The sequence below is a fragment of the Gallinula chloropus genome (genome assembly GCF_964237585.1).
Source record: "Gallinula chloropus genome assembly, chromosome: Z".
In the NCBI taxonomy this organism is placed as follows: Eukaryota; Metazoa; Chordata; class Aves; order Gruiformes; family Rallidae; genus Gallinula; species Gallinula chloropus.
Window position 1 is genome coordinate 86388709 of NC_140089.1, and position 22056 is coordinate 86410764.

Genomic DNA, 22056 nt, shown 5'->3' on the forward strand with positions numbered 1-22056 from the left:
TGAGTAAATTCCTTTTTCTCCCTCGAAGGCTTGACCTTTCTTGTAGTTGCACCAGCAGCTGCTGTGGGCATAGCTGCAGGTGGATGGTAACTTATACATAGGCCAATTCTGTGGGCTCTTATATTTGTATTCCTCAGCACTGCTGTCTAAACACCCTCTCAGGTGGTTTTGCTCCTGAAATGCTAGACCCTGGGCAGCCAATAAATATGAACAAGAGAGAGAAGTTTCCTACTCTTTCAGAAGCCAACACAGACTCCGAAGCTGCCCCAGACCATTAAGCTTCCAGAGCATGGTGTAAATGCTGCAGACCTGCACAGACATCAATCAGAGAACAGTTAGATACTTGAGCAGCTTTAAAACAGGAGACATCTCTTGTCATTAAAGGAATTGCAACTCATCTCTTGGGGTTCGTTTGCCTCCTAGCCTGAACAGCCCTTTCTATACCAACTTTCTAGCACTTCCTAACGTATTATATCAACTACTAAGAGTAAGTAAGCTTGCTTCCTTGTATTTGTTTATACCAGAGCAGTTAAAAAACAAAAGTCACACCTTCTGCAATTCGGTACAGTTTTAGCTGTAGTAGAGCTACAACAATTAACATCCTCTAAAGGCCGTCGCGAGCATGCTCTGCAATTCATATGTGCCTGCTGACATGAGGAGCAGGAAAAGCTTATAGGGACTCATGACCAGGTAGAAGGGACAGCCAATTAAAGATATTCAGCATAGGAAGTTGAAAAAAAAAAGAAATTAAATCCACTGCATGGCCCTCAAATTCAGTAAGACACCAGCTGTCACTTCCCAATTGTTTAATCTTTCTTTCAGATTGCCAGAGCTGTAAATCTTTTCCCTCTCTTTCATTATTATTTTTTTGAAGGAAAAGAATTTAAATCACCCCATAAATATTTATTGCAGTTGTCACGTGCTGGACCAGGTAAGCCTGGCAAGTGGATTCATTTACACTAATAACAAACAAATAAATAAATTTGCTACTAAGTGCTGTGAATTAGCTGCCAGATGTGTTCTCAGCTGAGTCTTGCTCTCTGTCCTCAAGCTCAGCTTGGTGGAAAGCACATGAGCCAAGAGAATTGAAACACTATGGAGGGTCAGTACTGTTTGTTTGGTCTTGGCCCCATGGAGAAGCAGCTTGCGCCTGGAAAAAAGGTCTCAGCGACCGCCCCAATGCCACCAGGTAATGCCTTGGTGTCCACCCATGATGGAGCCCGTGGAAAGAAAGTTACTTGTGGGAGTGCTTTTAGCTTCTGACTGAGCTGTGGCTGGCGCAGGTCAGCAGACAGGGATCTGGAGAGCTCTGTGAGCTGGGGTTTGAAGCGGGGTTTTGCCAAGAGCGGGTGGAGCTGAGCAGCAGTTTCCCAGCACCCATCCACCATGTCCAGCACTGGTGGGGAGATGTTACCATCCCCCCAAACTGGCAGACAGCGTCTGCAAAGAAAGATTCATCCCAGTCCCTCCTAAACCAGAACACTTCTCGGCTAAACCCTGCCTAAATAAAGGTACCTTTTGGGGTGCAGAATTTGGGTGCTGACACTTCCCAAACTGATGTTTCTCCTGACAAGTCAAGATGAAGAGTCGTGCCTGTTTTCCCGCAGTTACCTTATTGTTGGCCAGCGTTAAAAACACAGGAGATTGCATCGGCTTGACATGTCTTCCCTTCACCGCGCACGACAAAAAGATCCCAAATGTCATGTATTTCACGACCAGCACACCATCACAAAAGAAATAAGGAAAAAAACCCAACCTATTCTAACCAGAAGCTGAAATGGTAGTACCATCTTTAGGCAATGCATGATATTTTAGCTTTCTGTCATACACAGGGAAGTGTAAACACCTATAAAATGTCATGCATTTGCAGTCATAAGTGAACTCTTGTAAACATTTAGTTGAAAGATGCATGAGATTCCATCCTTTTGCCATATTCACAAAGCTGCGTAATAAATTGGGGGGCAAACTGACTATTCCAGGGACAGCTATCAGTTAAGCAGATCTGTAGACACTCCTACACTTGGACTGGCTTTTATTCCTCACTGTTCCTCGATAAAGCACTGCTACGTGCCAGACTGCTTAGAGAGGCAGAAATTCCTCTGATGTTTGGGAAACCCCCATTTGGAAAACCATAGTTGCAGTTCTAGGGGTGACCTCGGTTTTTTAAGAGCCCTGAAGTGCAGAAGGTTGGCTTCCCATGCCTTTCATTCTTCCTTACTGACAACTCAGCCATCTGCTCTCTGCAGCAACGGGGACCAAGCCCAAAATGCTAACCGAGGTCTGAACAAGCTCAGACTGCTGCAGCAGCCTGAAATAATCTCTGCATGTCCCTTCTTTCTTTCTTTCAAAAAAACCCCCACAACCCAATAATGATATAACAATTGCTGAGTCCAGGAGGAAAGACCAGGCATTAACCAGATTGCCAGCACAGTTGACTTGTATAACCCGTAGCTCGCTTAAGGCCACAGCTGATTAAGAAATCTGGTATAGGGATCTCTCAACTTCTTCTCTAAAGGCCATAAGGCATTTTATTATTTCTTTTTAATGTATTATTTGGATTCTTCCTATAGCCAGGTGCAGAAGAACGCTTTCATGATGAAAGGGCTCTTTATGTAAATGCTGGCCACAAGAAAACTCCCTGAAAAGCAGCTGCTGCTTTGATGGCTTTGCCAAAAACAACGGGGCAGGTTTGGGTGTTAGAAACTCTTTCCCCATCAGATGCACTGCAACTCCTCCAGCTCTGCCACTGACCAGCTATGGGACCATGTTGTCTTCCATCTCCTTGCCTCAGCTTCCTACTCTGTTAAATCAAGAGTAATGGTGTTCAGCTTCATACTTCCATGGGGGTTTCTGGTTGGAAATCAAGGACAGAGACAAAGCATTTTGCATAGATATACAATACGCAATCAGCAAGTTCTCCCTGCTTTTTCTGGGATAATAATAGAACCCCTTTGCCTAGCTCTGATTTCTGATTTTCAAATATGGCAAACAGGGCTGAAATTTCATGTATTTTCTTTACCATTCCCATATCATTTTCTTTACAGACTCTCATGTTTGAGTTGCTTCACTGGGAAGAGAAGCTCTTTTGAGGGTAAAATTTAAAATAGCTGCAGGTACCTCTTGTCGGTGCTGTAGAAATGGAGAAAATGTGAAGTTACCGTGTGACATTAGGACAGGATTAATAATTCTGAAGCACATTTTCAAGAAAACCGAAACAATAAGAATGCCAAAAAAACCCAGAGACACACAACCTCTCCTAGACCCCACGGAGAAGGGATTTCTGCTTTATCTTAGTGCATTTGTCTAGGAAATTAGTACATGCAGAACTGAGACTTTGTTAAAAGTCACCTTGCTTTCATGGCAGCTGAGCATCTGCTGGCCCTGATGCTTGCTTTTTCTCTGTTTTTCTTTTTTCTTTTTTTTTCTTTTTTCTTTTTTTTTTTTTTAAAGCTCTTGATACAGCCAAAAACCTCTTAATAGGTTCTTAACTTGCAAAATACAGTTTCCACCAGGTTCAATATAGTGATAAGAATGGAGAAACTGCATCCAGGGGGTGTCATTGGCATCAGCTGGAAGAAAACAGAACAATGCCACCCCAGCAGTGTGCAACCAGAGCGGTGTGCAACCAAGCATACAGCAGATGGGATGGAACCAGTCTAAGTCAGGAAGCCACTTAAATTATTCCATTTCTGCTTGCCTCAGATTTCCTGTGTCCGGGTGTGGGTGGTTACCCATCAACAACATTTTTTCAAGCCCACTGAGTTACTCTTCAGAAGCATTCAAGGACACTTATCTCTGTACCTGACTTATCATGGAGACCTCGGTGGGCTTAAGGCATGTGAACATGGCCCACCATGCCCACTCCAACAACCGATGAATAGTCTCAGCTCCTAAATAGGGAGCTCCTAATTCAAGCTTTAAGAAAAGCAAGTATCCCTGCACCTTGCAAGTGAGAGCCTTATATAACATGGATCTGAGCATACATTTCCACCTACAGAAAGGAACGCAGGTTTGTGAGGGGTTTGGTACAGCAACAGCAAAAAATTCAGATTTCCCTGGTGATTTCAAAATACCTTTTAGATTTACTCCCTCCGCATCCATCAGCACAGTATTACATTTCATCAAAAGGCAATAAAAGTTGCTGAGGAACAGGCCTCAAGGATACAGATTTCCTTCCAGATACTCACTTGCTTGTGAGATGAGTCTTGGGAGTAATCCCAAGCTCTCCAAAGAGAGTAACAAAGACGTTGGCGTCTGTTCCTGCTCCCCGGACATCTCCCGTCACTGTCACCACCTCGTAAACTGTGGAAGGAGAAAAGAAAGATCAGGGCAACAGGAGAAATCCCTCACCCTATGCATTATAGATCCAAGTAGTCCCCAAACCTTCAGATCTCTGCACCCACCACCAAAGCCAACCCGTCTCTTGGACAGGGCATCCTCTGCTAAGGATGAGCATAATTAGTGCAGATCGTCACAACAGATTAAGACTGCTGGAGACACTTTACAGAGAGGGATTGAGTTAGGGCATATTTTGCTGAAAATAAAGCATGACTCCGTGAACACGTCGCCTCCCCTACCATAATGAATGTGCATGTATTACATGTAACAGATGAATTTATGTGAAGTGATAGAGTAAAGCTGTTGAGCCATTTTTCATTTTATGCACATGTCAACAGAAAGCACACTTCCCTGTTTGCTCTGATAAAATATTTGTATTGAAGCTGAGAAATCACTACAGCCAGAAAGTTTGCGTTTCAGTTGTTCTGGAGACTTTGCCAAAGACCAAAAGGTAAATCATAATGAGAATAAGGTAGGAAAACACTTAAATTACACTCCCAAAGCTCTATCAATTTATCTTTCCTAGAGGTATGTTGAGTGGTGACTTCATTACTGTGCATCAATATCTTCTTGTAAGACACACAAGTTAAAAAGAGCCTTTTAGAGAAAGGCATGACAAGAACCAATGGCCAGAAGGTAAAGCTAGATAGCCTCAAATTACAGTCAGACATGTGTTTCTTAAGCAGAATGATGAGTGAAGTTAGAACAAGACTTAGGCTTGGGAACAGATTACCTTTCTGAAGGACATGTCTTGGTTGGCTCAGTACAGAAGGAATTGGAGGAAATTATAAAACATTGCCTATGGCCAGACCAAGCATCCTGATGGCCTTTTCTTAGCTTTAGACCACATAACGTTCACAGGGTAATAATGATATTTCAGGCTCAGACCTATAAGCTGGAGAAGAGGCTGAACTTTTGTAATTTCATCTTGCACAAGCTGACTAAGTATGTGATCCCTCAGAACCAGTGCTGTGAAGACATCCTTCTTCACAGGTTCATCAGAACTGTTATGTTTTTTGTTAATGCCTACCTTTTCCTCACTACATCACAAAGAGATTTGAAAGAGACAAAAGAACCTATTGGGACTCTCCAAGCACCGAAGATTTTCCTAATAAGGTTTTCCTAAAAGCACCATAGAGAAGAAACTAAATCACTGTTTCCACTGAAAAGGCTGGGGATAGAGTGCTAGAGCAAAACCCAGGCCGCTCATGTAGAAGTGATTAGAAACTGCTCCCCGTTTCCAGCAACCTTCTTGCACTCAGGCAGCAAAAAAAACACTGCAATAGTTTTCTAAGCTAACATTTCCATGAATATGAATAGGACAGGAAGGGGGACATTGTTGTAATAAATAGAGTAAGTGATGATCTCTGCTTGGCTAAATTTTAAGAATCCCTCAGCTTGGCATATTTCATTTAGGGGCTCAAAGAAAGAGGAGACTTCTCTGGAAAAAAAAATAAAATATGAAAACCACAGCTTGCATATGAGTAATATGTACAAATGATGTTTTCATTTCACCTTCCTCCTGTCAGCACTCACACATGCCAACGGGAGATGCTTGGCATAGCGCGGGGAGGCAGACGATGTCCTTGCATTAGCCATTAACAGGAGGAAGGCTTGCAATCCACCCTGCCCCAGTGATTCACTGCTGATTGCTTCATGGTTTTCAGTGCTGTGATCCTCTCTGCTTTGGAAACAGCAAGCTTACGTCATTAAGTTACAATATTGCTGCACTCATTTATAGCAGCCTTTTATGTCTGGCCATTTAAGGGCATATTGCAACTTATCTGTAGCAGGGAAGTACTTATCCCTGTCAGAGCATCCTATAGGCACTGCCAAAGTAGCAGCTACAGCTGAGCATCCCTCTGCAAGCTTTCATTCAGGAAAAGGGCCTATAATGCACCTTCCCCTCCCCTCTCTCCCCACAGAGGCTCAGCAAAATTTGGCCCTGTTTCTGTTTTCAAGGGGAGAGGTCAAGTTGTGCCCAGGCATTTTTCCTGTGAAAAAGAAGGAAAAAAGAGTCATCACAAGACTCCAGAAGTTCTCAGAGAACTTTCAACAGCTCAGGCAGGAGTTCTAGTGAGGTTTGGGGCTGGAGGGAGTTCACTACTAGTGAAGCACTAGGACAAATAAGTCATATGTGGTGGGCAGAGCCTGCCATGTTACATCTGGCCACGTTACATCAAGTGAAACTCATTCCTGAACTGGTCTGTTGGCACCTCTACAGGTATTGATATCTCCTCGACTATACATGTAACCTCAGTTTCCTTACAGAAGATGTCAGACTCATCTACTTCCACTTTCCAACTCCTAACAAACGAGATGATGTGAGATGATGTGATGCAAGGAAACGAAGTGTGTAAGACAGCAACATCAACAAGCCAAAATATCCACCCCCTTCTCACACACACCACCCCCACCCCCACCCCCACCCCCCCCACCCCCCCCGGCTAAAAAATCACCCTCCTTCTCTCATTGCCACGGTGGGAGTCTCACAGTTGCATGAAAACACAAACCATGAATGTGTGTGAATTTGCACTGCTGGTTCACAACCCGAAATTCAGATGTCACACACTCCAGTGAACAGACAGCGTATGGATGAGGAGTTTTTACCAGGGTAGATGTGCTGAGCTCTGGCAAGTAGCACGTGTCATTAATGAGTATACGTTGTGGTTAGCACTGCTTGTGATCTGGGTTGGTGACACCAGCAGGTGCCACGGTGTTCTCTTGTAAGGGGAAAGGAGCCCTGCCACCCCTTCTCCAGCACTACAGCTGTGCGGCCAGCTGCTCAAGTAAATGATGTCACAGCTTTCCAGTGACGTCATGCAAGCAGGGCCCATCACTTTCTTTTGGGGAAGGAAATAAAACTTTTAATGCTGATATGACTGAAGACTGAGGGGTGACTTTATTCATATCTATAAATATGTAAAGGGTGAGAGTCAGGAGGACAGAGCCAGGATCTTCTCAAGGACGGCAGTGACATGACAGTGGCAGCGGGTGCAGCTGGAGCAGAGGAAATTCCGTGGGAATATAAGTGGGAACTTTTTCCCTGTGAGGGTGACAGAGCTCTGGGACAGGCTGCCCAGAGAGACTGGTGAGACTCCTTCTCTGGAGACATTCAACCCCACCTGGATGTCTTCCTGTGTGATTTAGTCTGGGTGATCCTGCTCTGGCAGGGGGGTTGGACTAGATGATCTTTCAAGGTCCCTTCCAACCCCTAATGCTCTGTGCTCTTTCTGGAAAAGGCACTTGGAGACAAACACAACTTATCTCGTTACATCCTTCAAAGGCACGGAAGTCCAGAGGTCTGGATACAGGATCATTATTCTTCCTTTAATTTCTTTTATTTTTGAACATCCAGTGACAGATGGTGGGTGTCACCTTTTCTGGGAACATCTCTGCTGCTTTTCTGGGAGCACCTCAGCAAGCAGAAAAGGATACCATGCTGTGGGGTTGAGGGGAAGCAGCATTGTCTACCCTGGGACCCTTTGCTGGGAACAGTGGCTGTGATTTGAGACAACAAGAACTGTAGACTAATGACTTTTCTGAACCACCCCAGGAGCTTGCTCCTGAATAATTGGATGTTCTGGCTTTTAGAGAACATGTCCAACCTTAGCAAATCCCAAGCATAAACATCTTGCACTTCATGATTTGGGACAACAAAGCTGAATTAGCTGAAAAGCTTGAAATTGGATTTCTCCAGAAGTCACACTTCTAACAAAAAGAACATGGGCTAGAAAGATCAGTTTTGCTATTTCAGTGCCCCAGCTGTTAAGGGAAAGATTGAGAAAACACAGAAGTTAAATATCTGAAGTATAATATCAGTTTTATCACACAAGCTAAGTTTTTTCCCCTCCCACCAAGTTCCTTCCTTTCTTTTAGTATGTTCTCATGGGATTTCCAGTCTTCTCCTCACCTTGAGTCCCTGTGTTTCAACCACCTCTCCACCACTCAAGAGGTCTGAATTGCTCACTGAGGATTCACTTCCATTACTGCTCTGAATATTCTCAGGATTGTGGGCTGCAATCCTCAACAGAAGTTTGTCTCTGTGTTGCAAAGATGCCAGCCCTTAAAACCCCTCCGCTGGTAGAAAATATCTACCCAAATCATCCAGAGTCTCCCAATTAATTTTTAACAGGTGTGGTGTGTAGATAAGTTTGGCAACCTGCTTATTCTTTTTTCTTATCCTCCACCTGCATAAGTCTCATGTGGAATATTTGCTTATTACCAGGCAAAATTAAAAAAAAAAAAAATAAACTAAAATCAAATCCATGTAGTTTATACCATTGAATGGAAGGGTAGAAAAATCCCACAACCAAACTGAATGTTTCTAGTTTCCCATCCCTTGACGCTGATGCACACGGTCAGTTCAGGAGTTCTTTCAGAGTTTTTGCTTTGTTCAACAGTGAAAGACAAATGATGGCAGTTTTTCAGAAGAGAACAAGGTCTCGGTGTGTTGCTCCCAATTTGACTGTATCCTGGTATTTAGACTCCCCCTCAATGGAAGCAATCACTGGATGCAAATAAAGAGAGCATCTGCAGAGATTTTTATGGATACCCTTGAAGTTTCCAAGTGCATCCACAAAGGCTTCCTCTTCCCTTACTTATTTATGGGATGTTAGTGTGTAGCAGCTTTGCTTTTAGCTGTCCCACATCAGTGAGAGTTATACTTCAAACCTTCAAACTCATCAAAGGGATCTGCTCATGAAGTGGAGTTTAGGAGGGCTGGTTCAACCCCATTGACATCTCCTCCAGAGAGTTAGGTGAAAGACTCGTTTTTAAACAGACATTGGCAAGTAACCTACAGCATTAGTAGGGAATGCTGGAGTTTCAGTCCATCCTCCAAATCTTGCTTTCCTCCCAGTGAGCTACGCAGAGCCAATGCGAAAGTTTTAATACAATCTCTGATACAGACTCTTTTGTTCCAAATATCACCTCAATCAAGTGGAATTTGGTTCACTTTTCCCATCTGGTAGATGTTGAATCCCCAGCTGACTCCATCGTTCAGCGATCCAGCATGAAGCCTTCAGAAACCGGTAGAAAGTTTCAGCAAGCTAAACAGAACTGATTTGCTACGGGCTGCAAACCTATTGCTGCTTTTCATGGGCATATAGGAGCTCAATAAAGGAAATAATAGGCACTGGCTTCTTTGCTGAAAATAAGCATTCAGAAAAAAAGAATTTCCAGCACAAGATACAGACAGCATAAAATCGGTCAGTGTCAGGTTGTTTTGCAGCGTCGCTGTAGGAATTTACATCCATTTCCTTGTCTTACAGAAAGAGTGGATACTATAAATGCATCCATTCCGTGGTCAGAGTAGAGAAATGCTTGCTTCAAGATGGTTGCTGAGATTACTGTCAGGCTGTAAAGACTGGCAAAGGAAGACTGAGATCCTTTGGCTAAGAGCATGCAGAATTCCCTTAGCTCCACAAGGAAGGAGTATCTTCAGGGCAGAAGAGGACCTTAGCTGATAAATTCAGGTCTTTCTGACTCCAGCAACCCTGGACTGCTTAGCACCAGTTGTGGCAGCAACTGCATATCCCTTCAGGTCATGTTTTCATACAGTGAATATGGGGAACTGAGCTGGAGCTCACAGCAGTGTCTAACTTACCTTGCAAGAGGGACTTACCTAGGAAGAGGGTAGAAAAAAATTAAGGGTTATGCCACAAGAATGATTGAACAGGTGGAATAAGACAGCAAAGGTAGTGCTAGGTCACTATCCATCATCTTTGCTAAGTCCTGGGAAACGGGAGAGGTGTCTGAAGACTGGAGGAAAGCAGATGTTACTCCAATCTTCAAAGAGGGCAAGAAGGAGGACCCAGGTAACTACAAATGGGTCAGACTCACTTCCATCCCTGGAAATGTGATGGAAGGACTTATCCTTGGTGCTGTCTTTGCTCACATCAAGGATAAGAGGGTTGTTAGGAGCAGTTAATGTGGTTTTATCAAGGGGAAGGCCTGTTTGACTAATCTAATAGCCTTTTATGAGCCTTTTACCAGGTGGATAGATGGTGGTAAAGCAGTAGGTGTGATCTACCTTGACCTCAGCAAAGCATTTGACACCGTCTCCCACAGCATCCTTGCAGCTAAACTGAGGAAGTGTGGCCTGGAAGGTCGAGTAGGGAGGTGGATTGAGAGCTGGTTGAAGAGAAGAAGCCATCTAGTTTTGATGAATGGGACAGAGTCTGGCTGGAGGCCTGTATCTGATGGAGTCCCTCTGGGGTCGGTACTGGGACCTGTACTATTCAATATATTCATTGGTGACCTGGATGAGGGAATAGAGTGCACAGTCATAAGTTTGCTGAGGACACAACCCTGGGAGGGGTGGCTGACACACCAGAAGGCTGTGCCATCATCAAGTGAGGTCCAGACAGGTTGGAGAATTTGGCAGGGAGAAGTTTAATGAGATTTAACAAGGGCAAGTGTAGGGCCTGGCATCTGGGGAAGAACAAACCCAGGTACCAGTATAGGTTGGGGACTGGGCTGTTGGAGAGCAGCATAGGTGAGAGGGAGCTGGGGGTCCTGGGGGACAGCAGGATGACCATGAACTAGCAATGTGCCCTTATGGCTAAGAAGGCTGATGGCATCCTGGGGTGTGTTAGAAGGGTGTGGTTATTAAGTCAAGAGAGATCCTTCTCCACCTCTGCTATGTCCTGGTGAGACCACACCTGGAATATTGTGTCTTCAGTTCAAAGAGGACACAGAACTCCTTGAAAGACCCCAGCACAGGGCCACCAAGTTCCAAGGGAGTGGAACACCTTCCTTCTGAGGAGAGGCTGAGGGAGCTGTGTCTCTTTAGCTTGGGCAGACTGAGGTGTGACCTTATTAATGTTTATAAAGATGTAAAGGGTGAGAGTCAGGAGGACAGGTTCTTCTCAGTGATGGCAGCAACAGGACAAGGGGCACTGGGTGCAAGTTGGAGCAGAGGAAGTTCCATGGGAATGTAAGGAGGAACTTTTTCCCTCTGAGGGTGATGGAGCCCTGGGACAGGCTGCCCAGAGAGGTTGGGGAGTCTCCTTCTCTGGAGACATTCACACCCACCTGGATGCATTGCTGTGTGATTTAGTCTGGGTGATCCTGCTCTGGCAGGGGGGTTGGACTAGATGATCTTTCAAGGTCCCTTCCAACTCCTAACGTTCTGTGACTCTGAGGAGTCATCCAAGAGTTTGGGTAAGGAAGAGGGAGAGCAGAAAGAAGAGCTGGACCATGCTGTGAGCACAGGCAGGGAAACAGAGGGTATGGAAGCTCCAATCTGACTGCAGGCATGAAACATCCCATTGTCCACAGAAGCACCAATGCCCTGGAGGCAGCCTGCAGTGCACTGCCACCCTCCAGTACCTCTGCCCTTTGCTTCTTCTGAGTTGATCTATCACATACTGTCATACAGAACACCCACAGTGATCTCCCTCACCGTTTCAGGCTTCATCAAAGAGACCTGCAAGCCCACACCCCCAGGCTGTGAGCACAAGGTGAGCAAGAACCAAACCCTCCCACACCACATCAGCAGAAGAAGCCAACAAGGTGCCATTTTCACCTTGACCATAAACCCTGACCAACACAAGTTGATTTGAAGTCACAGCTATCAGAGCTACCTTCAGACGCTGCGTTTACCCCAGCAGTAGTAATGGTTGTTTCCACTTGACCGTATTTGCAGTTGGGAATTCGCTGATTATTCTCAATATTCACTTCATGTTGATTCATGCAAAGACCAATCACTCTGGCTCCTGCTGAAGCACTTCAGCATGTGTTTGTCTTGGAGCACCTGAAGAGTACCTTGACATTGATGCAAAATACCTGGAAGTTCTTCGGGGCCTGTGACAAGTTACATTCGCCAAACCCATGCTCTCTGTGCATGAACACAGCAGTGAAATCCATAACCAGGGCTATGGTCCTAACAGGACCATCCTTTACCAAACAGCCTTGGAAACCAGTGCTTGTTTGTTTCTAATCAGGTGACAATTTGAGTCATGATCTCTCGTCATACGCAGAAGGAGTCAAATTCTTCTCCCATTCACCCTGGGGCAAATCCTGCCTAAATCCATTGACTTGAGCACAATAACTTTGGATTCATATTGGCAAAACTGAGAGCAGATTTGGGCCTCACGCTACGAGAGATCACTTGCTCTTTATATGCCTCAGCAAAAGCAGCTTTTGAGTCCGGCACGGATGCCAAATTAATTATTCAGAGCAAAAGAGATGAGGGTTGGTTTTTTTTCCATTAGTATTTGGACTGTCTGCACATTTTGTTATTCATAGATAATATAAAGACTTGCAGAATTAATGGTGTCTTGCATTTTGAGACACTTCACAGACGTGGATCAGGGGAGTTTCCTGCAAACTTACTACTAGTACACACATGTAGTGTTATCTTGAGTTCTGAAACATCATTTATCTCTTAAAATATAAATCCAGAGCTGAACAGTGTCCTGCCCGCTCCCACAGCCGGAGCAGTTGTGTTTCAGTTTGTTTTACTTCATCAGCTATTGCAAAATCAACATCTCATTCTCATGCACTGTAGGAAGCCAAACGGGATTCATCTGGTGCTCCAGCTATCACTTAAAAGTGCCTTTGCCTCAGCACCACCAGAAAAAAAAGAAAAACCCACATCTTGTTTCCTTGCTGGAACAGCAAAGTAGAATTAGCTTAGCAATCGAAATCTTTGTTATTCAAGTTTAGATTGGTTGGAGGAAAACACTGTGCCTCAGGGGAGAGAGACAATTGTAAGAAAAAACTGTTCCATTGCTTTCCATCCCTTTTGGGGACAAGGAGGACCTGCCAAGAGATGGGTCTCTCTGAATCACAACTGTGAGCAAGAGCACTGGCTGCTGCTGTCCAATGGGAAGTGTATAATGCAGCCTGGGTAAAAGATGATGTTGCTGTTACCTGCAGCACTGAGCAAAGTCTATGGTGGAGCTACATGTCTGCAGAATGCAACTGGGAGTAACTCCCTGCCATCTATCACGTCACTCTAGGACCAGGTTCAAGCAAGAGCCTCACTTTCTTCTAGTTGTCCAGGCAGGCAGGATAACGGAGACCATGGAGAGATGTTCTCCTTGCTGCCATCTGTAGCTTCCATTCCCAATTAGCTGGAACAGCAATGCCACCAAAGATCTTTTTTGTTTCTTTGCTGATGCCCTCCCAGCTGCAGTTTGGAGGCACTGCAGGTGTCAAGTGCTGGACATTACCTGACATGAGCAATGCACAACTTTGAGGATCGTCTGGCTCGGAGTTCCACAAACAGGTTTCAGTGACGTCCAGTGCACCAGGAGACTCATGAGGGGCTGTAAAAGTGACTCAGCCTTGGGTTGCCTTGAGGCCCCATCTCCACAGAGACAGCCCATGGGGAGCTGTGTAGGTAGCTCAAACTTGAGCTGTCCTGTAAGCCCAGACTAAACAGGGCAGCGCTGCATAATTCAAGGAACTGAAACCTAGGTTGAGCCTTGAATTTCTTCAACAAACAACATCCCCTGAATCCAAATCAAGCCACTACTTAGCTGTCCATCAGTAAGATACAGGCAAGCCAGAGGGTCCCATTTGGCTTCAGTGGGCCCAGACAAAGATGTGCAACAGATCGGGTGTAAGATAAAGGGGGACACTGCTGATGACACACAAGGAAGGTGGCATCATCCACTCCCAGCACTGTCACGTAGATCAAAGACATAAACCCAAATAAAACCCCTCAGATACAGCCTGAGAGGGAGGGAGATGCTTCTCCAACTCTGTGAGGAGACCCTTCCCCTTGGCCAGGAGAGTGGCTAAGGGAACGTTCTGAGAACCTTTACCTAGAGAGATGGGTGAGTGAGTATTTGATACGCTTTAAGTTTGTAGCCTCAGGTGATTGACTAACACACCTGTAGTATTTAGTGTGCTCGTGAGCTGGGATCGTGGGATCCCTGAATCTGCTGTGGTTGTGACAGTGAATCTTGTGAATCACATGTGTGTGGTAACAGGGAGTAATGGGACTGTTGTGGGCTGTAACACCGCGTTTCATGACTCTGCTGTGCTGGCAGTAGCTCGTTTTGTGGGTCTCTTGTGGTGGTGACAAGGGTGGTCGTAATTCTAACCTGCAGTAGTGCATTTCTCCACTGCATCCATGATACCTGCAGTATTGAAACTGCACGTGGGTTTTAAATAAATTATCATTATCATTTTTTTAAACCCTGCAGTCGAGTGTCTTTCTGTCACAACATCTCTTCTAGCTTGTTTTGGGGGGGTGGAGCGGATCAGGGAAGGGGCTGTGTTGTTTTTGCAGAGGAAAGCATGTGTTTCAAAACCATTTGCCCTGAGGCAGTGAGTCCATGAGGACTCTGCTTGGGAATCAACAGCTGGCAAAGCCACCAAGTCACCAGCTGGCAAAGCCGCAGAGAGGTGAGGGCCAGATGATGCTGCGAGAGGGGACATTCACCCCACAGCAGGCACACTGTCTGCAAGCCAGAGGGTGACACTGCACCCTTTGCAGCTCCCAGCTGAGGATGAGCACCTTTTGCTCCTGAGACCTGATCTCCAGCTGCATGTCAGGTGGATGCTTGGCATAAGCTGGGACTGATACCTGTCAGAAGCTCGTTACAAGTTACGTGTGTTACCTGTATTTACATGCACATTGTTAGATGCCATTATGAATTAATCACAACTCAATCATTCATCACAGCCGCAACTATCCAACTAACTCCTTTGAAAAGATTTTTAAAAAGCAGACAAGTATGAATGGATGTGAACTATGGCCTTACACCTCCTGCCTCTTCCTTCTTTGCAGATATCTCTTGATTCACACTTGCAGCTCCTAGAGCGAATCCGACAGAGGTACCACAGTGATACAGACATCTGTAGAATGGAGGGCATCAAAGTGGTGTGGAAAAAATACAGTGGACCTGAAGATCAAGGGGTGAAGTGTGAAAAAGACCAAGAGTTTCTACCAGCCACATCTGATAGCAGCAACAGTGAGCAACTTTTTTGTGGTATGTGTCCAGTGAGCCTAGCAATGGGTATAAAACCACCCACAAAAGCCAATTAGTTTTTTTCAGGCTGTATTTAAGTGTTGCCACTCAGGTATTCATGCCATTCCGCTGGACATCAGTGTCCAGCAAGGAAGAAGAATCCAAGGCAGAAGAAAAACTCCTCTGAGACTGCCTGGGGAAACATCTGAGCCCACAGGGCACTGAGCATAAACAAATGTTCGTCAGAACGGCAACAGTCAGACAAGAGGAGTCTTTGCAGCCTCAACAGCTGACACAGAAGCCCCAGGCATATCATAGCTTGATGGCAGCAGTCAGATGCTCTCAACACCAACCCCATCGAGATCATATGCTTTCCTGGGGCTCCAATGGATAAACCACCTCACCTGAGACTGTGCAGGCAATTGGCTCAACTTCGAATGAAAATCCGACTTGCCCTGGTTCCCTTTCTGCCCTTAGTCCTGCACAGCTCATACAATCTCCTGCCCAGGATTTCCAGCTGGATGGAGGTGATTCTGCTGGTTTAATGGCACTGCTTGTCCACAGACCCAGGGACATGATGAAAAACAGTTTCAGGGAGGGGATAGAGGGCTTATATTTAACAAAGTGTAAATGGGAACAAAACTCAATGATCCTTAAAATAACAAGGCCATCCTGAAACTGAGAATTTAGTCCACCAGTGGAGGGAACTGCTGTACCTGTGTGCAAAATCAGCTTCTCAGTTTTCTGTCTGCAACCAGAGAATGAAAAATATCTGGCCAGACAAAGACTGGGTTTTCAAAACACGTGGGAGTCACAATCAGTTTCTGAAGAGTTAATCAAAACTTGAGAAAGGAAAGAAGTAAAAATCACTGAGTCTTCTTCCAATGGAATCAGGTTATAGTCCTGCATCCTCTAAAGGTCACCTTCTTCAGAAAGGACACTTTGCCCTACACCTTGGATGCCACAGATCATTAAATCCAGGCCAGTGGGACACATGGGTTAGGGAGAAATACCCAGAATTGAATCCATTGCTCTGAATTTAACTGAATCTTGTTCAGTTTATCTTCAAGAACTCTCAAACATTTTCTGCTGAAGTCCCAAAGCCAAACATCCAGGCAATTAAGGATATAAAACAGAACTTGACGTTCTGTTCAGATTTAAGTATTTTGGGTGTGAGGAGAGCAGCAGCTCTGGAAAACTGCGGTCCTCTCAGGTGGGGGTTTTAAGGGAGGTCAGCCAGCACATCAGCTGCACCGTGTATTTGGCAGCCCAGCACCTACAGCTGTTTCTTGATGATGTTTTCGGTGCTGCCAGATGGGCTGAGCCATCCCAAATGGCTTGTTTGTGCATAACAAGGATGGCTTCTACATATGCTTGGGGCTGCTGGGTCCTGACCAGGAAGATGCAGAAGTTGGGGGCGCAGAAGCCCTTGCTCCCCCCAGTCCCATGCCTGGCTCAACACACACCTGTAAGTGAAAGGAGACACCTGCAAGGGCCTAAACCTTCAAATCCATGTGAAGCATTGCTCTGAAAGGCTACATAGAATCACAGAATCATTTGGATTGGAAGGAACATTAAAGATCATCCAGTCCCACCCCCTGCCATGGGTCAGGACACCCTCCGCTAGACTAGGTTGTCAGAATCCCCACCCAACCTGGCCTTGAATGCTTCCTGGGATGGGACATCCACACCTTCTCTCTGAGAAACCTCTTTCAGTGCCTCACTACTTTCATCTTGAAGAACTTCTTCCCAATATCTAATCTAAATCCACCCTCTTTCAGTCTGAACCCATTGCCCCTTGTCCTGTCACTCCATGCCATTGTAAACTGTCCCTCTCCAGCTTTCAGTCTGCACTCCTCTGCTTTTACCATGATGACTTTCCATACCAATGACTAGCAGCTGCAGGTCAACAGCCAGCTGACCATGGAGATGAAAGAGAAAGAGCCACTGCAATTCTTTGCAAAGCCCCATCTGCCATACTGCAGCTACTCATTTCCAATTGGTAGGACCCCATTTCAGCCTGACACCTCCAGGCAACTTTAACTCTCCAGTGGGACTACACAAGTGTGCTGGTGGGGATGGGGGGTGGCCAACAGCCACCCCAGAGATTTTTCAGTGCCTACATTAAAGTACTGGCAAATACTCCTGTAATGTAATCAACGCTTTAATATCACAGGCAGTTTAGTGTTGCCTTGTTCTATCACACAATTTTATAGTTCCTGGGTACACTCATCTAACAAACTCTAAAACTGACCTAAACTTTTAAAAATTCATATTTCATGCAGTCATTTGTAACTATGGAAAACGCTGAGATGCAAGCAGGTGCGATCCATCATACCTCCAAGGCAGGTGTGGCACCTCCTCCTCTCAGTAGCATGCTATGCATGTCCCACCAGATCACAGGACAGAAAATTACCACTAGTACAAAACTCTTCTCTGAATGTTTTATGCTTAAACTCATTTTAATAGTGAAGGGGGGGGAGGAACCCCAAAACCAAACACCCAGTCTTCCAAAGAGGACTCCTTGTTCATTCTGGTTTGGAGTATTAATCAAAGCCTCAGCTCAGGAAGATCAGTGGGTGCAGGGCACAGATGAGGTGATTTTGGAATTGGTGATCATCTATCATAGAAGTATGTGATACATTTCCAGCTCTCACAGCGAGAGAGCTGGCGACCATACAGCACTTGATCTCCCCCTCCATTCCACTGCTAAATTACATTAAACAGAACTTAGAGATAATCCCAGCATGTCCTGAATGGTTTTTTTTCTGCACAACCCTTTGCTGCAGTTGTTGAAGGAACATGATGTGACAAATGTAACACCATAAAACGGATGGTGCACATTAAAAGAAGTGATGAGCAGCTTGTTTATCTGTTTACAAATCAACAGTGGCCATTCCCTCCCTCCCTTCAACACAGGAGTCATTATGTTAACAGAAACATGCATTTCTTGAGTAGCTTTCTTCCTTTTATAATTATTGTCAGTACTGCCAAGGTCACTCAAGTCCAGCTTCACCCATTGTGCAGTATCGACAAACCAGCAGTGATGAATACAGAGTGCTCAGCATCTGTCCCTGGAAGAGACAACTCCAACCTCAAAACACTTCATCTTCTGGAAGCTAATCCAAGCTTTGTATGGGAGGCATTTTCTTTCCCCTTACTAACCCAGAGGATATCCCTGGTGTTGGCTGAAGTTACGCAGAGAACAGGTAGGGATGCTTGGTCCCTTCCTTCATGGTTCTCTGACCCCAGATCTGAGCAGGAGGATAAATAACCATGCCAGTCTCTCTCTTCCCTATAATGGACAAGACACTGTAGATATCATGAGAAAGATATGGAGAAAGAAAGAGATGGAATTACTGCAAAGAGTTGGTTTCAGGTTGGAGACATCCACTCTGAACCTCAGCTAGCTGGTACCTATAGAAGCTTTAATGAGTGGATATAGAAGGGGTGCTATATAGCTAGGGTGCTGTATAAACATTCTCTGGATGCCTACTGCACCTTAAAGCTACAGATTCCACCAATCAAATTTGCATTATTATTGGCATTTTGAGATCAAAACCCAGGATGGTTTGGGTGGGAAGGGACCTCAGAGCCCATCTAGTCCCAAACCCCTGCCATGGGCAGGGACACACTCTACCAGCCCAGAGTGCCCAAAGCCCCATAAAACCTGGCCTTGAACCTTGCCAGGGATCCAGGGGCAGCACCAGCTTCTCTGGGCAACCAGTCACTTGATAAATTTTGTTACCCTATCCCCAGAAGCTGGATTTGCTTTGTTCTTCAGTCATTGATCAAATGTGATGGCGTGATCCCTCCTCCTGTTTGCTAATACAATAGGATAAAGAGGCCATAAAATGACACAGGCACCACTGACTCCCTGATTATAAAACATTTACAACATCTCTTTTCACAGCCAAAGGAATCACAGCTTATGAACTGAAATATATCTCCACTGAATATTCCCTAGTACCAAAGGCAGCTGACATCCCCAAAGCTTCTGAGTGGCTTTTTGCAGAGGTTACAGGTTCCCCAAAAGCCTGACCAACAGCAATCACTTCACTGAAAGGTCCTTGGGAAGTTAAGCAGCAGTGTCCTCTGACTAAATCAGACCGAAAGAAAAAGAATCTGCTGTTTTGCATCACAATAGGAAGAGCAGCAGCACAGTGCCTGCAAGAGGATGGAGCAGCTGGAGTTTGCTCCTGAGCTTTTGCTTTTTGGTGCTGGATGACCCAGTAGCAGGTTTTCACTGGTGGAAAACCTCAGTGGTTCACTGATTGTGTATGTCATAGAGTCACAGAATGGTTTGAGTTGGAAGGAACCTAATGTCCTTCTTTCCCTTGCCCGCTGTTGCTTCCCTAACACGTCACTTGCATGAATATCTGGAAACTGAGGGTGCAAAATACTGAGACACAGCTCAAGGAGGAGAGTCCCTGATCCAAGGGGGGCAAACAGTGGTTCCCCCTTCAGACTTCTGGCCACATGAGAAGTTTCTTGGAGGTGCTGGGGCTGTCATGATAGTAAACATTGCAAATTTTGAACCAAGTTTTTAATTTCTGATAGGGACTGTAAGAATCCAGTCCCTGACTAATTCACTCCCCAATGTTTCAGCCACAAGCTATCGCCTTCCCTGCAGAAACTTGACAAACCAGGCAGAAGAGGGCACAGTGATTATCACAAATGGTTCCTGGAGCTTGCCTCATTGAAAAGTGCAACAGTTATTATTCCTCTGCTGTACAAATTCATGGTATCTGGGGGAAAAAGTTCTCTTTTCCCTCAAGAGCCACCCCAAATGAAGCGGGTTATATCCATGGTCTAAACATGGTGTGTCAAGGAGGGCCTTCCTTCTCCTGCATCAGAGCTGCTGAATCATTTTTCTTCTCCCAGTACAGCCATGTGGCACCATTACAGATGTCATCAGTTACACTTCACCTATAAACACACCACGTGTACGATGCTTTACAAGACTCCTTAGGAAGGTTCAGTCTGGACACGTTATTACTCTACTGAACTCATCAGGAAACCACAGTGCTGAGAGGTTAAGTATCTTGCCCCAGTCATGCCAAGATCCAGTTGCACAGGTAATGGGTGGCTGGTGTCACCCCTCGGCAACCCATTACCTCTTTGCCGCCCACCTCTCTGATAGGGAGATAACCTCACTGTGCTTGGGAGCAACCTCCCACCTCTGGAAGGCTTTTTTCTTTTAACCATGGAGCTACACCAAATGTCTTTGCTGTGTGCCTTGCAGTTTCCTCTCCTCTCTGCCAGAGCCCTGCCTGTTTTTTGGGGAAGGAGGGGACCACTAGCTCCCCCCCAGCAGATAAAAAAAATGCCAAAGTAGCCCTTTTCCACAAGCTGTCTAGATGTTGCCAGGCTGATGGCTGCCATTCTTCACCATCCCACAGTCTTCCAATGAAACTGAGTGCATCATCTAAAACCCTAAGTCACTGCACAGCTCACCATGCACTGAATAAAGCACCCTGTGTGTGCAAAAGGAATGAGCTGTTTATTGTACTGACATGGTATTAAGATTTAGGAGACAAGTAGCAACATTTCACCAGTCTATTTGGTTACTTAGAAGAGCCAGAGGGGATGGTGTGCTGGAACTTCTGCTTCTACATCAATGCTAAGTGGTCCACTGCCTGCTCATCTGATTGCTGTAATCACCGGCACGCTCCTGCCGCATATGCCTGAGCAGGAGTGTGCATCTTTGCTATGTATCCTGCTTACACAAGGGGAGTCTGCTGATTGCAGCTTCTAAACAGCACCACAATGCAAATATTAATTAGGAGAATGTAATTACAGCAGTACCATGCACACCACAAAGCGGTTTCATAAACCGAAGAGCTAATACAGACACAATCTGTCGGCACCACCTCACAGAGTGAAAAGATCTTATTTAATCAGAAATACTTCCCACAGAGGAGAGACGAGCACCTGCACCCCCAGGAAGGGTCCTGAGAGATGGGCACTGGAAGGACCAACAGTGTAACTGCCTGCTTGAGAGGGGGAGATGAGGAACGATGGGGCTGACCTTTTTTTTTGTTGTACTCATCCTCTGTCGCGTTGGAGGCGTCCGAATGATAGTCCCGAAGCTCCTGTTCATACATCTCCAAAAAATTCTCATCTATCTTTCCTTTCTTGGACTTGTCGCCTTTCTTCTTCTTCTTCTCTTTGCCTTTTTTGCCTTTTTTCTTCTTTTTCTTTCTGCACTCGTAGTCATCCTCCTCCTCACTGCTATACTCCCTCCGCTTGGCTTTTTTCTTTTTCTTTTTCTTCACTTCCCCATCGGCCTCTGAGTCCTCAGACTTTGATTTCTTTTTGCTTTTTTTCTCCTGGTTTTCATCTTCCCCATCTTCCTCAACTACCTCCTCAGCTGCCTCTTCTACTACCTCCTCAGCTGCCTCTTCCACTACCTCCTCTTCTTCCTCCTCCTCCTCCTCCTCCTCCTCTTCTACTTTGTTATTTTTGGTCTTTTCTTTCATGACATTGTTTTTCACCCCTACACTTTTAACAACACTCTACCATTGCCTTAACCTCACTTCTGCCACCTACCCTGGCTCCTGTACCTATTGCCAAAGATCTTTAGTCTTCCTCTTGCTGCCTAGGGCTGGGCTTCCCTCATTTCACAATGTCCTTCCTCCACACTGGCTCAGCATAGGTTGTGTCCTGGAGTCTCTTGTCCTTCCCAACTCACGGGTGCTGACAGCTCACCTCCTCCTGACTCTTCCTACCTTCCTTCACCTCCCTGCCTGAGGCACCTTCCTCTCTCTTCTGTCTCTCCTGGTCT

General features: G+C 45.5%; 1 protein-coding gene across 1 annotated transcript in view; it reads right to left on the minus strand.

Annotated features, from left to right (window-relative positions):
- LOXHD1 (lipoxygenase homology PLAT domains 1) overlaps window positions 1-21751 on the minus strand; it is a gene marked incomplete at both ends in the record, with an annotated part of 161360 nt that extends 139609 nt beyond the window's left edge. Inside the window, 2 exons of the mRNA XM_084278544.1 lie at window positions 4188-4302; window positions 21502-21751. Coding sequence (XP_084134670.1) covers window positions 4188-4302; window positions 21502-21751 — 365 coding nt within the window. The remainder of the gene's footprint in view (window positions 1-4187; window positions 4303-21501) is intronic.
- Between the last annotated feature and the right edge of the window lie 305 nt (window positions 21752-22056).